At 52.5% G+C, this 21836-nt stretch overlaps 7 protein-coding genes across 7 annotated transcripts; 4 read left to right on the top strand and 3 right to left on the bottom strand.

Annotated features, from left to right (window-relative positions):
• Positions 1-2368: 2368 nt before the first annotated feature.
• J4E87_001903 (uncharacterized protein) lies at positions 2369-5943 on the top strand (the record flags this gene model as incomplete). Its single annotated transcript, XM_049373543.1, has 2 exons — positions 2369-5141; positions 5564-5943. 2 exons carry the CDS (start codon positions 2369-2371, stop codon positions 5941-5943), a joined length of 3153 nt encoding a protein of 1050 aa, XP_049236913.1.
• Positions 5944-6766: 823 nt separating this feature from the next.
• J4E87_001902 (uncharacterized protein) lies at positions 6767-8157 on the top strand (the record flags this gene model as incomplete). The annotated part of the gene is made up of 2 exons (XM_049373542.1): positions 6767-7261; positions 7405-8157. The coding sequence occupies 2 exons, from the start codon at positions 6767-6769 to the stop codon at positions 8155-8157; spliced, it is 1248 nt and encodes a 415-aa protein (XP_049236912.1).
• Positions 8158-8487: 330 nt separating this feature from the next.
• Positions 8488-9393, top strand: J4E87_001901 (uncharacterized protein; the record flags this gene model as incomplete). The annotated part of the gene is made up of 3 exons (XM_049373541.1): positions 8488-8517; positions 8566-8800; positions 8870-9393. 3 exons carry the CDS (start codon positions 8488-8490, stop codon positions 9391-9393), a joined length of 789 nt encoding a protein of 262 aa, XP_049236911.1.
• Positions 9394-10221: 828 nt separating this feature from the next.
• Positions 10222-10473, bottom strand: J4E87_001900 (uncharacterized protein; the record flags this gene model as incomplete). Its single annotated transcript, XM_049373540.1, has 2 exons — positions 10222-10416; positions 10468-10473. The coding sequence occupies 2 exons, from the start codon at positions 10471-10473 to the stop codon at positions 10222-10224; spliced, it is 201 nt and encodes a 66-aa protein (XP_049236910.1).
• A 5111-nt stretch (positions 10474-15584) lies between these two features.
• J4E87_001899 (uncharacterized protein) lies at positions 15585-17391 on the bottom strand (the record flags this gene model as incomplete). Its single annotated transcript, XM_049373539.1, has 2 exons — positions 15585-15851; positions 15901-17391. 2 exons carry the CDS (start codon positions 17389-17391, stop codon positions 15585-15587), a joined length of 1758 nt encoding a protein of 585 aa, XP_049236909.1.
• Positions 17392-18089: 698 nt separating this feature from the next.
• J4E87_001898 (uncharacterized protein) lies at positions 18090-20181 on the top strand (the record flags this gene model as incomplete). The annotated part of the gene is made up of 2 exons (XM_049373538.1): positions 18090-18754; positions 18804-20181. The coding sequence occupies 2 exons, from the start codon at positions 18090-18092 to the stop codon at positions 20179-20181; spliced, it is 2043 nt and encodes a 680-aa protein (XP_049236908.1).
• Positions 20182-20711: 530 nt separating this feature from the next.
• J4E87_001897 (uncharacterized protein) lies at positions 20712-21300 on the bottom strand (the record flags this gene model as incomplete). The annotated part of the gene is made up of 2 exons (XM_049373537.1): positions 20712-21142; positions 21246-21300. The coding sequence occupies 2 exons, from the start codon at positions 21298-21300 to the stop codon at positions 20712-20714; spliced, it is 486 nt and encodes a 161-aa protein (XP_049236907.1).
• Between the last annotated feature and the right edge of the window lie 536 nt (positions 21301-21836).

Below are 21836 nucleotides of genomic sequence, written 5' to 3'. Positions count from 1 at the left end.
GTGCGGCGACGAACCATCCAGCCACACTCCTATCTTCTTAACCCGAATTCCCATCCGAGCGATTTCTTCTCAATTCCCCCTTTGGCTCTATGCAAGCTGCTTCTGATACCCATGTACATGTGTTTACGACACACAAGTGCGCGCGACATTTTGGTCCGTCTGTGCGAGAATAGCGATTAATGGGACATGTTGGTTCGGCGCCGGCGTCTGGATTAGCGATATGATCTACTATGTAACCGATATTTCCTTACGATATAAAACCTTAACGGAAAGAAGAAGATACCTGGAAGAATGAGAGGAAAGAAAAGTTTCCTTCTATATAGTCGATATATGCAGATTATGTCTTTATGGATGCAAGACTTTGATATCTCCCGTTGTCCACAACATCCGTGCGTTCCATGTCGTGATCTTCCACAATCCTCCGTCGTCCTCGTCTTTGAGCAGCTGCATGTCGTACAGCGAACTCGCCGTATAACTCGTATCAGCCGCCACAAACGCCTCTTCCTCTCTCACATGGTACGAAATGACATGCGCCGTCATGCGCGCGAAGGTCGCATTCTCGCTCTCCGCTTCTATTCTCACATTGCTCACGGTATGTGTGGTGATGAGGTTGAAGACGCGATCTAACAATGGATTGATTGCGTCGAAGCCTGTGACAGTTTGTTGGGCGCCCAGCGGCCCGTAGGTAAATGTCATCTGGGGGGTTTTGTGACAGGCGGACTCTACGAGGGAGCGGTCGTTGCTGTCTAGGCCGAGGGTCAGGCGATGGAGGGTGTCGGTTATGGATTGGTGGGTTGTGAGGTTGGGTAGGTTGACGGTGGGAGTGGGGGCGGACATGTTTGGGATTGAGTCAATGAGGTTTGTTGGTTGACTGCTGTTGCTTCTTCTGGTATTTGAGTCGTATGCAGTCTTACCTTCTCTCTACAGCTTATATACGTAGTTGTTGCTACAGCATACCATACCTAGGTAGGACGGGGCGTATCCATGCCGCGGACACAACGTGTCAGTATGGAGTTATCGGGCTTACGACGCTGGTTCACACCAGTTCAAGCAGAAAATGTGGAATCCATCGGATTTAACAGAGATAGCTGTATCTTTTGGCATAGTAGGATTGCAGAGTTCCGAGTCTCTCCTGCGACTGGTATATATATCGGTGGTTCAGTGCTCCGTCTTCGGCGGCTTCCGGGAACGCCTTGCACAGCCACTTTCTGCCTGCAGCTCCATGCGTCACGCGCCTGGCTTGATTACAACGACTCAGTTCTGTGATTACGAGAAGGTATGGTTCTTTGAGTACGAGCAGAGCCGCATATCCGGTGAATGCTTCACTTGGTTGTGAGCTTGTGATTTTGCATACCGGTCGGTTCAGTCGTGTAGGCAGTAGAAACCTTGGAATGGAGGCGCGAGGCAGACTGTGACCGGATGGAGGCTGAAGACGACGGTCAGTTTCTTGCGCCTTGGAAGTTATTCTGCAACTGCGTGATGTGTGGAATCATGTTCTCTATTATGATATAGGGTTGAAAGGTTGGTGAGGCACGTGGTGAGGTGGCTGCAGCCTGTGTGGCTGTGCTAAGTGCCGTTTACCGCTGTTCCGGAGGCTGCCGGTCGTGCGAAGAGGGGAGGTTTTGAAGTAGACATGGGCGCGAGGTAGTTGTATGTATTACGATTATATGAGGATAGGTGTATGATGTTATTGAAGGGTCGTGTTCTATATTTGCATGTGGGCAGGTAGCGGCTTCCCAAATCTGCAGATCTACAGTCGATGCACCACAAACCATGGCCATAATATGGCATATAACTATTGGATCTATACAAGAAAAGAATCGGCCAGGTACCATGAAGTCATAGTGCAACTGTGCAGTAGCATCATGGCGAATGCTGCTATTTTTCGCTCAGACAAGGGTTTAGAAGATGCTAGAGGGAACTATGATGCTTGATACGACACTTCGATAATACAGGTACAACACTCGCATGTTCACACGAGCAAATGCGATGAAGATGACTGTGTCGTGACGATACTTCCAAGGAATAACCCAGATATCTCAGCAAGGCGAAGATGTGCGAACAGGCGGTGGGCGTTGAACAGAGGACGGGAAGCGAGCAAATAGGGCTTTACCGGCGGTGGGGACAGTGCAGGGCGAAGGCGCGAGGAAGCCGCGACCCGCAATTCACAGACGGCTACATGCGTCACCTAGCATCTTTGTACATCCAACATGGCCGTTGTTGCCGCGCTATGTAAACCTGCCCTCTCCGCTATCTTCGTCTTGTTACTCTTGAGGCCGCCCTAGCTAGTTGCCCAAGCTGCATGCTCGCCAAAGCCACTGCCTAGTCTCTCACTGCTCGCCTGACCATCGCTCACGTACGCCCATACATGTCTTACGAATACGACAGCCGGTACCACCACCGCCCGCGCCATGACTCCCACTATACATCAAGAGAGACGGACCCCTACGGCTATGCGAGGAGCGATAAGACTCTAGCTGAGGCGCGCGAGCAGCTGGCAGACATGCGCCAGAGCAATCCATACACCTCGTCCTACACGCCGTCCTACAACACCTACACCTATGAGCCCCGCACTTCTCCACCCCTGCCACCTCGACGACCCGCGCCGCATTCGTACAGGTCGCACAGGCAGGAGCAGACATGGCCGCCGTCACCGAGCGTCGAGGACGAGAGGGAGGCGCTAGCAAAAGAGGCGCCGTCCTCCGTGGGGTCGTCAGGGCAGGCCGAGGGTGAGCCGCCGAGCAACACGCGGGGCACCGTCGACCAAGACTCCCTGCTCGACGAGATTGAGCAGCCGAGCGTCGCACAACACGACCGCCGCTATGTGCTTGTTTCCGAATCGAGCACCGATGACGATGGCAGCACGCTTCGGGACCGGCGCCGGCGCAGCTTTGCTGACCGTGGGGGCATGTCGCACATCAACACCGACGTCCCAGACCCTCCTGTCTTTACTGAGCGCGTGAGGGCGCCCTATGGCTACTCGAAGCCCCAGAAGGAGTCCACCGCGCCCTCGCCTGCAGACTACATGCGCTCGCCAGAACCCATTACGCCTTCGAACAGCAGCCATCCCAGGTCAGATGCAAGCAGGCCGTCGAGACCGATGCCAACTGATAGCCGACACAACTCCTACACGTCGCCGGCGTCAAAGAAAGAATACGTGTTCGACTCTGACTCTGACTCCGAAGCGCACAGCACGACCCACCTGCGAACCGAACGAAAGCCCGCGCGGTACAGCTTCGTGAAGAGCGACCTGCAAAGGGAGGACCTGAGGACAAACCTGCGCGATACACAGGAGAGGCCCGAGCCGCGTCGACACGACTCCGGGCAGCGTCCTCTGCCGACGATACGTAAGGGTGATTCGTCAGGCTCGTACAAGGAGTACCCCAATGCTGAGTCGCCGCGGTCGTCTTCGTCTTCGGTGCACAGCACGCGGCGATCGAGGCCTGTGCCCGTAGATACTGTCTATGCTAACAGCTCACGCCCGCTGTCCAGACCAAGCTCGCCATCGTATCGAGCGCCCTCGCCTCAGCTGCCTACCCGACTGCGAGACTCCCCTCCAGGCTCTCGACCATCGTCCCGCGGTGGCCCTCGGCCAACCTCTCCGCTCGCTTCTTCGTTCCAACCTTCTTCGCCCGGCCGCGGTCGCGGACCCGTATCCGAGTCAGATTGGCACTCCACCTATCCTCCAGCACCTTCCGACGACAGGTCAAGACAACCCTCTCGATATGGCCGACATGACACCATGCCACTCCCGAGGCCTCGCATCGATGTGCACAGTCCATCTCCCGCGAGGCAATCCACAGGCGACTCTTTGCCATATCCCATCGACGACCAGCTCATTGACGTCTTTATGCCACCCGAAGAGCACTATCAATTCGATCATTCCACCGTCTGCTCACCGAGGCAAAGCTACGTTGACATCCCGAGAGCGACGTCGCCGGCAATTCCTAGCTCGCCGTACACGCGAGATCTACCTTCCCGGGCTAGGAGGCAAGACACAGAGACATTGGAGGAGCCTTCACGACCAAGGAGGTCCAGGTCGGGTAGTTTCCGCTCTCACGATGGCCGCCGTGACAGGTCATCTCGAAGGACTGCTTCAATGGACAGAAAACTTCCAGACTGCCCAAGACCTTACAAATCTGGGCCTTACGATGATTGGTACGCGCTCCAAGACAACAAGAACTTCAACATTTGCCCTAGTTGTTACGAGGGTGTCTTCGCCGGTACACCCTTCGACGTGGACTTCAAACAGGTATGGCTGAACGACTATTCGTTGGAGCGGAGCTGTGATTTCAGCAGCCCATGGGCACGTCTTGCGTGGCTGTTGACGCTTCAGCGAGGTCGCAAATCGCTCGATCTGATCAACGCAATTGCAGGTGTCATGGACACAGTAGCCAAACCGTGTCCTGGAGATCGTGAGGCTGGTGCAGAAGACCGCATTAGCTGGTACGGCATTACAAACCCACGCGACGGTACCCGTGTAGCCAACTTTGCTATATGCTCGAGCGATAGGAGGATGCTTGAGGCCTTGCTGCCTTCTCTTCGTGGTTGCTTCGCTAAGATGCCGAAGGACGACAGGCACGTATGCAGCTTGCGTACGAGCTCAACCCGCTTCCCAAAGTATTTGGATCTGCTCGTCGAGCTAGATGTCGAGGCTGAGTTGTCCGGTCAACTCCCTGATCTGAGCCGCTTCGTCCTATTGCTCCGCGAGAATTCCTACAAAGGCGAGTGCCAAAGGTACAAGATCTTGTTCCGCAAACCATGGCACTTCATCCCTTCGCTGCCAGAGTTCACAGTCTGTGAGCAATGCTACGACGAGCTCATCTGGCCCGCCACACAATCCAGATCCACGTCATCGTCCATACCGCACATGTTCAACAAGTCGATCCAGCTAGTCCCTGGTGAAGATCCTGATGTCGGGTCCAGCTGCTGTCTGTGGAGTCCAAGGATGCGCGACGTCTGGAAGGAAGCTGTCAGATACGACGACTTTTCTTACCTGAAGGACACAGCGAAAGAGAGAAAGAGGGCAGAGTCCAAGTATATGAAAAACAGAGTACGCATCATGACGTGGATGGGCGACGCGGAAAAGGGGACTAGGAAGTGGAAGGAAGCTGAGGATGCGATGAGGGAGCTAAAAAAGAGTTGGTATACTTACGAATGATGAGGTTATGATTGGAATGGGATATGTAGAGTCAATGAGAACATGGTTATTACTATTACTGCTACTACCGCTTTGTTGGTACGATAATTACCTTATCTTTGGTACCGAGTGTGGATTTGAAAACTGGCTTTGATTTAACTCCCACGACTTTGCAAAACCACATCCCCATTCCAAACTGCCTTATATGAAAAATGAATTTCCTTGAGATTTATTCCCTCGATATTGAAGCCGCTAGAATGCGTAGCGAGGATTTCTCGGCGATGAATTCCTCTATGATACCACACCTTGGGTCCTCGTCAAACCCCTCCCAAAGCTACAACTCTGACGATCGGGTACAAACCAAGTAAAATTGCACACTCGTCCCAGCGCTTTACCGCAGTACCACTAACCTACAACCCAGAGCGCCCCAAGAAGAAGAAATGCCAACACCCGGCGAACGTCAGACAACCGTCGCCAAACCCCCCCTTACGCGGGATCAATACCGCATACGCAAGTTGACTAAGGAGAACGCGAGACTCAGATGGGAAGTCAAGGAAAGGGATAGCAGGATCTCTTCGCTGGTAGAATGTCAAGATGCTTTGAAGGAAGACTTGGCTGCTGAAAAGAAGAAAGTGAAGGTCTGTAGAGAGCGGTTGGTGTACGAGAAGCAGGACGTGGATGACTTGGAGGCGGAGTTGCGAACCGCTAGGAGGAAACTAAACAGCCTGCGTGTGTCACTTCTTGATACTGACGACGAGCGTAATTGGTCCGACTGGGAGGTAGATGAAGAGAATAAGGAGTAGGGTGAGCAGAATGAAGACGAGCCCGAGGGCAAATCATACAGGGAAAGGAAAGTGAACAAGAAGAGTATGGGTGTCCAAGCTCAGATGTCTGGATGTTCGACGTTGGTATGTCTACGATGTATCTGTCCTCCGAACTGTTTCCCTGCGCGGACTTTATCATGTCTTGGGTGCTGTATCTCTTGTTCTGGGACGTATACGACACGATCTTAGTCAATCATCTTGACTTCGTTACTGTCATCTGCTTGTGCATCTTACCTAGGTACGTCCATCTCTACTTTCCGTAATGCGCGCTTCCTTAACGCATGTCGTCATGTCACCGACATCTGTTTGAGCAACAAACAAGAGACGTAGCTGATCAGGTCGACAGACTTCGAGGGTGTCACTTGTTGCGAGCTCCTGTTTTAAACGCACGCAGTCCGTTGGTGTCGCAAACACTCACTGCTTGTTCAATGTGTCTCGCGACATGTATATAGACGAGCGATCTGCACTTCCACATGACACCTACATATATATCCTCCACCATCCTCCAGTCCCCCCTCGAAACAAGTGCTGCTTCGATATCGCTAGCGATGTCGCCGACGCCCGTTTGCAGAGTAGACAGGGGTCGCAGGTACGCAACTCGCCACCCTCCCGTCCTTTCACTACAACAGAATCAGCGGAAGAACTTGTCGGCTGACCGCAAATCTAGTTTTTCCGTCGCCTACGGACTGTGCGCCCACGGACCTTTTCGTTGTTTTGACGACTGATATCCCCGCTTTCTTGTTGTTTCTCTCAACACCCACGTCCGTCTATTGACACCCGTATACACGACACCACCGACATCATGGACGACCTAAACGACAACGACATCAGCATGGGCGATGTCCCCGAGGTCACTGTGGATGTACCCGATGATCACCAGTCCGGAGGGGAAAGGGACGTCGTCGGTGTTGCCGCCAAACATCGCGACGCTGAGCACAACTACGAGATCAAAACCTTCAAGATTCTCAAGCCCTCCGTACCCCTGCCCCGTCTCTTCGACATCTACTTTCACCCTGAGCGTAGCCTTGTACCTGTCGTTCCTCAAGATATCCAGCTTGACTTCTACTTCTACATGTACAACAGCATCGCCAGCGACAACTTTGTCGCACAGAAGACGCAGCCTCTCGACATCAGTCGGACCATCTGGTTCTACGGTGTGGATAGTACTCATGCATTCACTATGCATTGTTACCAGATCCGCTGGAACGTCATCATCATGTCCTTCCTTTGGGCAACTGGATTCGATGAGCGGTATTGCAAGCCTGCGTGTGGGCCTTTCATCATCAAGTTCATCAAGGTAAGTTCAAAATCCTCAGATATCCTCCTTATGTGATGGCCTGTACACCTTCAATCCTTTATTGGCTTTCCTGTATCACTTAAAAAGTCCCTGAGGCACTTTTGGCTATCCCATGACCTTGACTTCCAGCTGACAAGAACTAGGCCTGGATAGAGTCACTGGTCTTTCAGCACGACATCTCCGACAACATCTTCGCCCAACGCGAGGCTTTCATCAAGTTCTGGAAGAACGGCCCTTTCGACTTATACTACTTCGGCAAGCGCGACCAGGTCAAGATGATCGCCCGCATCAAACATCTGTACAAGCAGCTTGAGACGAAAGAACTGCCCAAGCACGACGACCTTGTCAAGGCGCTACGGGACGAAACCCTTGACGAAGAGACGTTTGAGCGGTATGGTCCTACGCTGGCCTTCCAGTGGGTTATCGGACGAGAGAAATATGCGCGCGAGGAGCAAGAGGCGATCGACTTCGACAACGAGGTCAACCAGTCTGATCTGGAGTTGGCTGAGGCGGATAGGGAGGTGGCGGAAGCGCAGAAGCAGGTGGAGCTCACTGCTGCAGCCCTTGAGAACGTCGACGAGATGGAAGAAGATGATGAAGAGGAGGAAGAAGATGGCTTCGATCCCTTCCCCAAAGAGTACCATCCTAGTCTCTCGCGTGTGGGATGGGATGATGTGCATGGTATCGTCATGCCACTCATGCGACCTGTCGATGCATCACTTCCTCATCCCAGGACGGTACACGCGAAACATCGTCCCGTGGTTAACGAGAGCACATTCTACGTCACCAGGGACCAGATTTTCGATCGCATCTTGAGGATTCGGGATGATGAAATTGATGAGTTGGGTGACAGTCTCGCGACGATGACAACCATGATCAACACCAAGTTGACCTAGGTCATGCATCAGCCTGTCGCATACGAGTACTCCCTGAAGACATGTCTGGAGTCTGAGCATACGCTGAGGTTGATCAGCGGACTAGATGTAGATACTGATAGAAACTGAAAATGTGTTGAAGATGATCAGGCTTGGTGATGTTTTGTCGATGTGAGGCCAGGAATTCATAGAGCGGTACGGAAGAACAATGCACCGAGCCTCGGCTCACCCCCAGCTTCCAACATCCGGGGCAAGTTCCGATGACGAACATCTACCCGTGTGTCGCGATGGCTATCCATATTTCTCCTTACGACGCTCTCACCCTTCATCCAATCTTTGATTCCCTTCAAGATGGATAATAGCTCGCTTTTCGATGTTAAAGTACGTACCTGCAATGCCCATCTGATCATTTTACTGACTCTCATCAAGGGCAAAGTCGTCCTCGTCACAGGCGGCGCGAAAGGCATTGGTCGCATGATTAGCGAGGGTTTCATCCAGAATGGCGCCACCGTATACATCTCTTCGCGCGATGCGAAGGCTTGTGAGCAAGCGTGCAAGGAACTGAACGCGCTCGGACAGGGCAAGGCCGACTTCATCGCTGCGGATCTGTACAAGGAAGATGCAGCAAAGTACATAGCCGACGAGCTGAAGAAGAGAGCAGGCAGTAAGTCACCCATGAGCTGTCATCTACGCCACTGCCGCGGAATAATGAGCAGTTGTTAAAACTGTACAGAGCTTGATGTCATCGTCAACAACAGCGGAAGTAACTGGGGCGAGTCTTACGACAACTATCCCTCCGCCGCATGGGACCGCGTCCTCAACCTCAACCTGAAGCGCGTCTTCCAGCTTACCCAAGCCGTCACGCCCCTCCTCGAAGCCGCCTCGACCCCTACATCTCCCGCCCGCATCATCAACATCGGTAGCGTCGACGGTCTGCGCGTCCCCGCCCTCGAGACATTTGCCTATTCCGCCTCCAAAGCCGGTCTCCATCACATGAGCAGAGTACTAGCAAGTCACCTCGGCAAGCGCGGCATCACGAGCAACACGATCGCGTGCGGTCCCTTCCAAAGCAAGATGATGAAGGCTACATTGGAGAAGTTCAAGGATGTCATTGAGAGCGGGATACCCTTGGGACGCATTGGCAGCCCAGAGGATGTTGCAGGTACATGCATTTGGTTATCAAGCCGAGCCGGATCATATGTCAACGGCGCTACTATCGCGCTGGACGGTGGTAGTGTCGTCGGCGCGAAGTTGTAAAAACACTTCTCATATACGTGTACGCGATGAACTTTGCGAAATACAATGGACATTTGGCGCAGGACACGGTCACCATGTTGAAGCGTACTACTGACAAGCCTCACAGCTGATACAATAGCACTCGGTGTGCTCTAGCTCAAGACGACATTTCTTCGCGCTGCAGACTTCTCTTCGCACTTGATCTACTATATCTACTACATCAGTCTCTGTCTATCTTCTACATGGCTAACAATCAATACGTATCCTCCGCGCCAACAGTCGATCAAGAAGCCAGGGGCTCATGTTCAGCGAAATGCCTCAGCCTCATTCACAAGCCTTTCTCTCGTCTCGCAGCAAGAGTGTAGAATATACTACCGTCGTAAATGCCACGGATATCTTCCTTCATCATTCGGCCATCTTCAGGCCAAAGCATTATGTACGTGGCAATCCCTGAGTTCGTCAGCATTGTTTCTACAAAGTACACTGGCAGAACGGCTTACATTCAAAGAATGCACCACCCCATCCAATCGGATCAGCAATGCATCGTTGCCCTTGAAGCACGTTTTTCACGTCCCAGATCGTTAGGTAATCCCTCCCCTCAGCATACTTCGCGAATATGTCCTCGAACTTCTGTGGCATAAAGCGCCCTTCGTGGTCGTATGTCCCAGTATCACTGCCATGCTTATCTCTATGCACATTCTTGAGGAAAAGACCTATAATGGTAGCGCAACAAGTCAGGATCTGTCTCAATTGTGGTTCGTGGCTTGGATCACTTACGAAAGAACGGGTCAGGCAGCCAGCCCTCGCATGTAGGGTATGAGAAGTTCGCATGAATCACGCACACCGCGACTATGGACAGAATGACACCAAATCCGAGACGATAGAAGCCAATAAATGTATCCTGTGGCCAGAGGATTCCATCATGGTCGCGATCAAAGAAGTCGCAATGTTGTTGTAGAACAGTCTGGTGAGAATGCTGCTCCGCCCAGCCTTTGGTGCCTTGGGGAGATTCTGTTGATGGCGCGAGATTTGCACGAGCAGTACCTGCCTATGTTAGCATTTTGGTTAGAAACCGTTCTATACGCGAACACGTACCCGCATGTTGGAGCTTAGAGCCTTTTGTATTGATATATGGTTCTCGCTGCTCGGTGACAGGCACGTCGCGTATCGAGGTTACCACTCCATCATCGCCATTCGTGAGACGCTCTGAACGTCTTGTTACTTCAGCCATGTTGGTAATGAGGCGGAGATGAACTTCGTGTAATTGTTGAGACGGCAAAATGAACAGCAAATAAAAAGAACGCTATTTGCAACTTCAATGACATCACGCCATCTGAAACAGCCTTGACCAACTTTTGAATCATGCCCAACTATACCGTCACAGACTCGTCATTTCACAATTCTACGAACATCGCATTTTGTTCGTGCATTGGTGAGTTGTTGCACTAGTCACTGGCAAAGCGCGTCGCCTATTGTTGTACCGGCTCGTGCCGCTATTTAAGTGCATCATTGAACCGGCAGCCCGCCAGCCCATTAACGTTGCGAATCACAGCATGTACATTACCCTTTACCGCATTACACATCAAGTGGAACTAACGCTCAGCATCTGTAGTGATTTCCTGCATGTATCTACGTTGCGCGAGATTTCGCACTGGCTTCGATGACGTCATTCGCCGGCTCTGGCTACGTTTGTCGCGTCTGAAGTACCTAAGTAGTCCCCCCGTTGTTATCTTGTCGGCTCGCGCTCGGATTTGAAGTCTTTTCGCGAGGGACTTTGGGTGTGTACGTTGGTGGGTTGTTAAGTCGATAACGGTGATTTGCCAGGGTTCGTCGGAATGCCCGTTGTTATCCAACATCGAAGTAGGAGGATTTACCATACTGTTCCCTGGGGGCTGTTTGTGTCACTAGAATCACCCTCGCTTTTGGACTCTCAAGCTTAAATACAACCTCGATGTCATCTCAAGACGCGCAAACGAAGCGTCTAGTTGTAATCGTGGGAATACCGTGTCCTAGGCGTTCTTTCATGACCTACCAAGCAATGCCCATCAAAGCTCTCTGTCGGCCATTTCTTTGAACTGGTTGCTGGTTGCAGCGTTGCGTCAGTAGTCATCATAAACCCGAATATAGTCTTAACAACTGCGGGCGCCGCATACATCACTGGAACACATTTACACGGCTCCGATCTCTTTTGCGTCGCTTTTACCCGACGACGTTCATGAATGCACTCATCTCACTTGCTACTTGGTTGCCGACCGGGCCGTCTACCATTATCACGAATGGTACCTAGAGACAGGACCTCAAGCTCTCTCGAGATGGAAAGAACGCGCAGGCAGCTGCAAAACCTCGTAACGCGTTAACAGAGATTGATATACTGGGTCAGAAGTGTCGAGATCTTGCGGAAGGATCGAAGGTGACGTCTGCTGCGATCAGTTCGCGGGCGTTTCGATCGTGCTAATGTCTACTCAATAATTCGAGGAGGTCTCGACTTCCCACTTGCGAATACTGGTACATCTGAGGCTAGGCTCTTGCAGGTTGCTTCGACGGCGTCTGTACAAGTGCTGTAGTCATTAGTATCTACCAGAGATCATGATATGAGCAATCTGCGCATCTATGTAGGCTCCGAGAGAGGGCAATTGACAACCTGTTCGCCGCAGTCTATCTCACTATCTCCGATAACATCAGATGGTGAAAGGTCGCACTGGCTCTCAATTGCGTGTTTGCACTCACTCACACAACCCTTCACTGAACCCGGCCCCGCACCGCCCACTCACTCCCGCCTTCACTGGCTTCACTGCCCACCCACATACTGTATATCGCGATTCGAACAGTCAAAGTATCTACATATCAGATTCTAAACCATGTATATAAAGTCTGTTATTCTAGATATCTCCTACAAGACTCGGTATAGTGGTCTCCGACCTACCTATACAACATTTGTCCCATGTCCGTTGTCCCAGTCCGTTCTCGTTTAGGAAGTGCGCCGATTCGAATCTGGTTTGCATCTTGAGGGTTCCTCCCTCTTGGGCAAAGTTCGGTTTAGATTGGTTCGTAGTTACCTTGTCTTGTTTTTTGCCCTTTTTTTGCAGCTGCCACCGCCATTCTTTTTTTGTTTACATACCTAAGAGCAACAACTTAGGTAGGCGATGTTCATTTCTTTCTTCCTTTTGCGCATTCTCGCTGTGTCTCGTTCGCGGAAAGTAGGTAACACTTATTGTTCTTTTTGCCCTTCGCTGGCCTGACTCCGCCACGATCGTCACGACCGCCACAACAGCGTTGCGATTATACCATAGCAGTACACAAGCTAAGGGTATTCTGATATGAATTAGATTCAATAAAAACAGCTAACAGGACTATTTTGTACATAGATTCGCGCCGACATAATAAATTCGCAGCCTGGGTATATGGAACAAGGGGAAGTCGAGTATCTCATCTAGCAAACAAAAGAAGAGCGCTGACGGACAATGCAAACAACCCTTCTAAAGAGCAATTGAACCAGCCCCCAGTGATGACGCTCTCAAACACTCAGTTATCTTGCTTCTAAGCTTCCCTTAGAACGACTTTGGATCGATCATGAAGCCCACTCGTCGCCGGCTGTCGGTTCAGCCCTTTGAGTAATATGTGAACCTTCACATAGTGCGTGTGCGTCGCATTAGTGCGCGTTGTTGCTCGGTGGAGCACAACTGGACGCGCTGCGGTTGTGGAATCTCGTCGCCGGTCAAGCTGCGGGTCCAGGGTTCATCTGGGTAGGCAGAGGCCGCAAAATTTCCATGCCTTTGAACGAGAGGGAATACAGAATCCGCTATGTCTAATTAGCATCTGCTGGTCGATGTCAGCATTATGTGCGGACAGGTACCTGTCGAGACTGGGCGAGAACGCCGAGATGTGCACCGCCCCCAGCTCATCTTCAAGCTAGGCCACGATAGCACTAGAGTGAGTCCGAGTCCGAGGACAGCTACGCAGACGCCGATAAGCGTTAGCAGTGCTTCGGTCGACAGGGTATGTGATTGGACAGCTTCCCCCGCGGTGAGGTCTCGCGGTATGGCGGCTGCGCGGGTAGAGGAGACAATGTGCGCGCTTAACAGCAGCAGAATACACAAGGAGTCCATCGAAGAGGAGTAAGATTAGTAACAGAGGCTGGAAAGTGTGCAATGTTGTTCGCGCCTCGGGTCTCTAGCCATGTCGTCTTGTCACGAATCTCGAGCGTTCGTATATACCCCGATGCGCTTATGGTCAGGCTGCCATCCCACAGGCAATTCAGAAGTTCCAAGGTTAGGAGAAGGCTGTGTTGAAAAAGACATCGCGCTAACCGCGTCGGGCTTCACTGACCTGCATCCAAGAGCCTGATGCGCTGCACGTTAGCACGAGTCCGCCTCCCTCAATCGACTTGTCAGATGCTACCATACGCCCAGTCAGTCTACGTAACATGCTGCGCCTTCTGTCAGAGTCACGCTTGTTGTATGGCGACTCGCATGCACCTTATAATTCGAATTTGGCAGCTGATTACACACTGTCTTGAGAGCGCTGTTTTGGCTTTGCCATCTTGTTTCTAAGATCGGTCTTGCAGATCACCACATTGTGTCATAACCGCTTCGACTAAACACATGATCATGTACATGTGAGCTCAAGGAACCGACGGCCCTGGTTTACTTGTTAAATAACCACATAGTCCTGGTCACATACCATGTGGAAATCGTAAGGAGAAGAATGTTTTTATCCTGATCTCTGGTAATGTCCGCCATCAGAGGCTGAATTGGTATTATGCGGTCCTAAACCACGCTTCATTTTTACAGATCTTATTCTCCTAAGGAACTAAGGAAGGTGCTGATTCTGCGTACAATCTGGACCGCCAAGTGTTCACAAAGTCTTCGACGCGGCAGTAGGGCCATTTGCCTGTAAGACTTCACGCAACAAGATTTCCTGCAGTGTAAATCCTCAGAAAGTAATAGAGTGTCGCATCAGCCCGCGCTGTTGTTCGCAGTTGTCAGATCGCGCGCGTTGTGGTCGGCTTATTCCAACCTCGCCCGCGCCAGCGGCTGCCCAAGGTTCGTTCGAGAGATGTGATATCGCGTGTTGCCGTGGACCATTGACAGGCGGAATTCGCGCGTTTGCTGTGTTTCATCAATGTCGTGTGTTATTATGGAGGTATCTTGGGGAAAGACATACCGGTGGATCTGGGACGGGACCGATCATGGCGGCGGGAATCTAGCCTTGCTCTTAAGCTAGGCCACGTAAAAGGAAGCGCTATACCGAATACAGCCACGGCCACGGCGATCACACCAACGATGGCCTCCAAGGATATGCCCTCTGATTGGACATCGAGCTCTGCAGCGTTCCGTTCGAGCACGCAAGAGGCTGTCGGGCGAGCGTGTGAGAAGACGGATAAGTGTGTTATAGCAACAAGTGTGACCTGGAAGAGCATACTGCTAGAAGGCGGTGCAGACGGCACTTCGACACGGCTTGTGGTGGGTCAAGTATGTATCCCAGACTGTGGCCAGACGGGCGTTGGTTGGGTGAGGATTTTGACAATGCCTTCTTGACAGATGTATGGGCAGGACGCGATTTCTAGTGACAACGAAAATGACTTCAAGCTTAGTTTGAAGCATAAAAGACGGTGCGATATGGGTTTCCTGATGCAAATGTTAGCCATGGTGTACGTTTGTTATATAGTCAGGTAAACCAAGGTAAATTCGAGCCCCCGATTGTACCTGGGGGAACTGGCCAAGAGCCCTTCCTTACACCTGGTACCCTGCACATCGATTAATGTAATCCAACGTGCGTGCGCCAATTGATGATACGTAAGGAGACATGGGTGTGGAGAGCGCCAATCATTTGGCTCACAGCATGACAAGTGTGGGTCTTCAGGCTTAGCTCTCGCATGCGCCTGAGACATAGGAACGAAGAAAGTCAGTATTACGCACGGTCTTTCGGAGCAAGCCCCAAAACGCGGAAAGAAGCGTATGCAAGGCGACGCGAGCATGGCTGAAGCACTTCTCAACCCAGTGCCATGCTATTGGATCGCAGCCAGTGCGCAAGTCAGTTGTTGCCACAGCATTTCGCAAGCGGTCTGGCCTAGTGATGGAGCGAAATGAGAGTCACCAGTCACGGGTCCTGCCATACCGACCTGGAATTTACGATACGCGATGGAAACCCATCTGAAAGCTTGTTTGTATGCATGAGGTTGTCGTTATTTGACCTGGTCAAGATATCTGAGCTCAGTTTGTCTCCTCGTCAACCCACTCATCCTCCAGCCCAGTGACATCATCGTCATCGCTCGGCTCCTCATCGAACATCAACAGCAAGCGCAACAACTCGTCTTGTGGTCTTTCGATATGCTGCGACAAGTTGGCGAGTATTGGGTCTTCGACTTCGGTGTTCGCGTTGTCGTCATTGTCAAGGCTAGGCGCGAGGCTGATGATGCGAATTGCTTTTGTCGGAAAGATGCGTCCATTGCCTCCTTCTTCCCGTCGTTGACCGAGTGTCTATTATTGTTAGCAGTTGCATCCTCTTCACTTTGAGCGGCGAACTTACCGCGTATGTTGTCATGATAGCATCATCGAATAGCGCCATGAAGCTGACTGGCACCGCGAGCTGCGGCGCCGAGCTCGTGAGGAAGGAGTATGAAGGGCCTACTTCCTCAGCCTCGTCTCCAACACTGATGCGGTTTTCCCTACTAAGCGCAACTACATACACTCTGTTCTGAATCTCGAACATAATACGATGGTTCCGTGCAGAAAGCCATCCGCCCAAATCGAAAGTGGAACCATCAGACTCGCACTCCAGAATTTGACTAACACTTGCTAAGTTCTTCGACCCGTCCTCTAATGCCTTGCGGAGATCGGAGCAGACAAAGACACGACCCAGACGTGAGAAGCCTACAAAGAGATTGCTGCTGCGGTCCAGCATACCGGCACCCCACTCGTCTTCCTCGTTTGGGTCGCGAGACGCGTTTGGAAGATGGCCTTTGCCGAGACGTATAGGCGTTAGGCGGCTTTTGCGGGGTGCGGACGGAGGGAAGATACGTCGTGATGGGCGGCCATAGCGCAAAGCAGCCAGTGCTGCGTTCGAGGAAGGAGGGTCGGTAGGTGGTAATGGCTCGACATGGTATTTCTCCGTACATTGCGATGGCTGTAAGATTCCCAGAGCCTGTCCAGACTTCTTCTCATACACATGATAGCCACGCGTTCCCATGGAGTATACAACCACGTCCTCGTTCTGATCTAGATGACCAACTGCATCTTGCTCGATCTCCAGATGCGTAATTAGGTTTGGTGGGTTCTGCTTCATGTCGTATACAAAGCCCTGGCCCTCTACTGAGACCACAACCAGTGTCCAGTACGAGAGCTGGAATCCTCTTGTTTGGCAATCGTGATCCAGAACAGCAACGCGTTGGAACTCTCCTCTTGCAGTGCCCTCTTGATCTGTCCGCCAAATTTCAACTGCATCTCCTTCCCGATCAAAGGCAGCCATTCCGTCTTGATACTCCAGATGCGCATAGGGCCTGACGGCGTGATCCTCAGTCGTGTCTAGAGCTGAAGGCAGTTGCCATAAGATGCGACCCGTATCCATGTCTGATACGTACAAGCCGCCTGCATGAGATGTCGAGATGAAGATGCGGCGCTTGAAGTCAGCCTTGAATCTCCATACCGCATGATTGCCAACCTGCAAGATGGATTCGCGAGTGGTCGGTTGCGGTGAGTTCCAGTTTCGCTCAAGCAGCGTTTGTCGTTTACACAGGTCTTTCCATGATGTGATGTCATCAAAGAGCTTGGAGAAGCTGGTGTAGTCGTTGACAAACGAGAAGTCGCGCGCGCCGCCAGCTGGCTGCGAGGTCTTATGCGGTTGCGAAGTTTTAGTCGGCGACGAGTAGATGGCTTCTTGATGCGTTCCGTCGATGAACTGGTGCCAGGCGGGCGACACGGCAGTAAGCGATCCTAGGGCTGACACGGGCGTGAAGTCGAGGATGCGGAGCACGATCTCCGGAGGTAGGACCGTAAGCGGGTCCGGGATGGTGACGTTCATAGTCAATTCCTGTTACGGTGGTTGGGATGTTCGCGCGTTATGCTGGATCTCAGACGCGCTGTCACTCGTGTTCGCACAACAATATTGTTGATGGGTCAAAAGAAACAGCTTTCCGATGAAGTCATTGTGGAGAAGTCACGTTCGGACCCCGAGGAACATCCATCACTCTTGCACGGAAGTAGCACCAACACCACAACGTTCGCGATAGTCGCCATCGACTGCATACTGGGGCGCCAAATCAGCGACTTGTACTGATCGCAGATCTATGATTGACATTGACAATGGCATCGTGGGGCGCTCTTGTGGTCGCATTATCCCCGGAGGCGTACCTACATGGTAGCAATCGGCGCGTCTCAGCCGATACGAAGCCATGCCCACCTCAACACACACCGGAGAGATTGATAACGAATGCCAGCTTGATGACTATGAACACCATCCGATATGCGATAAGCAAAAGGTCGGCATTTTGCATCCGGTTAGGCCTCGATTGTGGAGATGCGGGCTGAGCCCGCATTCGCCAAGTCACTAGTAGCTTCGCCAACAGCGTGGTACTCATACCATGAACCAAAGAGGCATCTCTGTAGGCCTCGTTATCTGGGGTGTCGTACCAGCCTGAACTACGGCTCCGCCGAGATGTATATAAAAGCAACAACGGCGGCCGCAGATTCTGCAGGTGTGCTCTCCACCGACCGCTCATCATGGCGGGCCGTTTCCTCCTCTCCGGACTGCTGACCGCGGCTCTTGCGTCAATCTCCGCTTCGGCCGCTCCTGTTATCAAGAGGAACCCTTACAGCTTCGTTCTAGAGAACCCTTACGGTGATGCTGTCTTTGAGCTTGGGAATGTTTCTTACCTGGCCAATACCAAACACCCCAAGGCGAGTGCTGGCTGCACAACTCCGGCCGGCTCTGCTACATCGATCCCCATCACCGTCATCAAGACAAACGAGACGACAATTACGAAGGATGTCTTGGAAAGTGTGATATCGTCATATCTTGATAGCGACGATGTCTTCAGTCATGATTTTCTGGACGGACTGTACCTCTCCTCGGGCGTCAAGTCGACACTGGATGCATCCGCTTCCGACTATCTTGCGTCTTTCAACACGAGCATGCTTTTCGTGGATGCCTCGGTGACTGCAGACGCCTCAATGAGCAAAATGGTGCTTCAATCGGCTATCGACATTCCGGCTGGTCCATACCTCGCATCAGTCGAAGATGGTTCCGTAAGCTTTGCGACTGTATATCGGCTCTACCCGGATACCTATCGCACATTCCTGTTCGGAGCCTACGATGCGAATGATGGACAGGAAAATCACAATCCGCTCGGCGTTTTCCTGCCCAAGTTCTGGGACCCCATGATTCCGTAAGTAACCAGCCACCAGCGCGAAGTGTCAAGCTCACAAAGATCGCAGTGTTCCTTCACGAATCTACTACTGGGGAGACGACAGACCCCTGGCTGGAGAGCGCGTTGCCATCAAAGATTTGTACGATGTCAAGGGCTTGCAAACTTCCGGTGGCAGTCAGGCATGGGCTCGCATCACGCCCGTTTCGAACGGCACGGCGCCTTCAGTGCAGCAGATCCTCGATCTCGGAGGTGTTATTATTGGAAAGCAGAAGCTCGCTCAATTCGCTTCCGGTGCTAACCCTTGGGAATGGCAAGACGAGCACTACCCGTTCAACCCGAGAGGTGATGGATGGCTCACGTGCTCAGCTTCTTCTTCCGGTGGTGGCTGCTCCGTCGCTGCGTACGATTGGCTTGACTACGCCATTGGAAGCGACACTGGCTCTTCGATGAGGCGACCAGCTGCAGTAGCTGGTGTATATGGACAACGTCCCAGTCAGGGCTTAATATCACTCGAGCGTGTCATCCCGTTGGGTGCTGCAACCGATACCGCAGGGGTCTTCTCTCGCGACCCCTACAAATGGATCAAATTCAGCAAGTCTTGGTACACACCCAGCCTCTACCAGAACTCATCCATCACTGGTCTATCACCGCTTTCCGTCCCAGACACAAACGCGTTCCCCAAGACCATCCTCTACCCCACGGATTACCTCCCGCTGAACAACTCCGCCGCAGAGCCAATCTTACAAGACTTCATTGCGAATGTGTCCAGGATCTTCAACATGACCGTCAAGGAGTTCAACTTCACCGCCACAGTCCAGAATTTCTCTGACCCCATCGCGAGCAACTTCACCAGGATGGGGCAAGCGACCAGCGCAATCAACGGGTGGTCTTCATGGCAAGTCGTCGGAAAACCTTTGATCACTGCATGGGCCGCACTCTTCGACGGCCGCTTCCCGCCAATCGATCCCGCAAGACGCCTCGGCTGGTTCGCATTCGACGAATCGGAAACCAACCAAACCACCTACGACGCAGCACTCGTGACCAAGAACACGGCCGTCGAGTGGTACGAGAAGGAACTCCAATACAGCACTTCCGAATCATGTTCGGAGTCTGTGATGCTCTACGACATCGGCACCGGCGGCCTACCTTCCTACCGTGAAAGAGAGCTCAACGACTCGCCTTATGCTTCGTACCTAGCTGTCACACCACCGACGGCAAAGATCACTGGTGCGGGCATATGTCCGATATTTGGGTGTGCCGATTTCACGATTCCGATTGGTCAGGTGCCGTATCGGAGTGAGGTTACGTTCCATGAGGAGATGGTGCCTGTAACCATTAACATGGTAGTAAAGAGGGGATGCGACTTTGTGCTTTACAACATGATTGAGAAGTTGGCGGATGAGGGTGTGCTGAAGACGGTCAAGACGGGGAGAACAGCTTATTGATAGTAGAGCTGACTTCGTGGAGTGAGTATGCGATATGACATGATGAATGTAATGCAATCTGGAATGACGGTTCTCTTTCTGGCCCCAACAATTGTCGCTTGATATAAGTGTAAGCATCCGACTGTAACGAGTCGCTTGTAGAGTTGCTTGGACGAAATGTGGCCGATGTTAGTTGTCAAGAGACACCATATTGCTTTTGAATCAACGACTGTGGTCACACCACCGCACTGATGGAGAGGAGATTGCCTGGTAAGGCTGCATTGCATTGATGCGAACCAACTGGTCCAGCGCTCTGGTATCTAGAGCCGTAATGCATCATTCTAGCTTTCGAAAAGCGACCACAACGCCAAATGTAGAGTAGACAATACAATGCCCAATGTCTATAGTTCCCCCGACGCTTTTGAGATGCCGTATTGATGCAGTATTAGAAGAAGAATAAGATGCAAAGACCTGCGAGGTCCCAGGTCATGTCTGGGATTCCTCTGGGTGCTCGTATGCGACTTTGCGCACCTGCAAGCACCCGCACCCATCTATGAGCGGTGCATGGTACACCGGTCCAGCGCGTCGAGCAGCTCGGGTCGTTCCGCCAAGGCCTGTCGCGCTTGGGTATAGCTGAACCAATTCCGATTCCGCTTGTGCTGCTCAGGCCACTGAGCTTCTTGCTTCTCGACAGTCGCTTCGAAGAAATGGTACGAGGCCTTTGGGGCCTGGGAGGTGAGCTGGTCGGGTCTGCGCTTCTCAGGGATGAGGCCGAGGTCGTAGTTGATCTTGCATATTATGCCGGCCTCTTCCCAGGCTTCGCGTTTGGCGGCATCTTGGGCAGTCGCTTCGTCCGTCTCCCAGCCGCCCTTGGGGAGCACCCATCCGTTCCGCTTGGTGGACTGGATGAGGAGCACGTAGTACTTGTCGGCAGAAAGCGGGACAACGCCGGCGACTAGGCGCTCGCCTTGGGATCCATAGCCTGCCGCCAATCAGCCGAAAGTTAAAAGCGGTGAGTAGGGAGAGATTCGCGGCACAGGTTCAGGTATTTGGGGTTCGTTGTGGGGTCTCGTGAGCAGACTTACGTTGGTTCACGCGACCGGTGCGCGACTGCATCGACAGCTGCTGGGTAGCGGCCATGTCGGCGCTGAGGTGTCTGTGAGAGACGCGATAGTATCAAGTGGCACCGCGTGTATGCGACTCGCTCGACGCGACGGCCACAGAAGTCAAGGAGGGGCTTGGTCGGAAGAGCAGAGGCGAGCCAGGCGGTGAATTGAAATGAAGCCGAGCCGACAGCGAGTGTGCGTGTGGCTTCACGGGGCAGTGGTGGGGAGCAAGTGTAAAGGGGGCGGATGTGGTAGGCAAAAGGGCTGAGCAAGGCTCAGTCCCGCGGATGACGGGGCTGAGGATGTTGAAGGAGCCTGCGAGCAGCAAAGAAGTTCGGCATGGTGGATGGATGTTTTAGTAGGTGGTTCGGGTCAGGGACTTTTTACGTGGAAACTAAGGGCTCGCGGAAGCGTCACGCCTGTCGCCAAGCCCCGCCTGCAAGAGGAGCTTTGTCCGGGGTGCCTGCCACCCTCTGCACCGCTGCGCATATCTGCACAAAAACTGCAATCAAGCCCCCGGCGCCCTGCCAGAGTAGGCAGAGATCGAGCCGGCGCGCGCCAGACACTGGC

This window comes from Alternaria ethzedia (genome assembly GCF_023757985.1).
Source record: "Alternaria ethzedia strain BMP 0044 chromosome Unknown scaffold_3, whole genome shotgun sequence".
NCBI classification, from domain to species: Eukaryota; Fungi; Ascomycota; class Dothideomycetes; order Pleosporales; family Pleosporaceae; genus Alternaria; species Alternaria ethzedia.
Note: the sequence above shows the minus strand (reverse complement) of the source record. Positions and strands in the feature narration are given on the sequence as shown.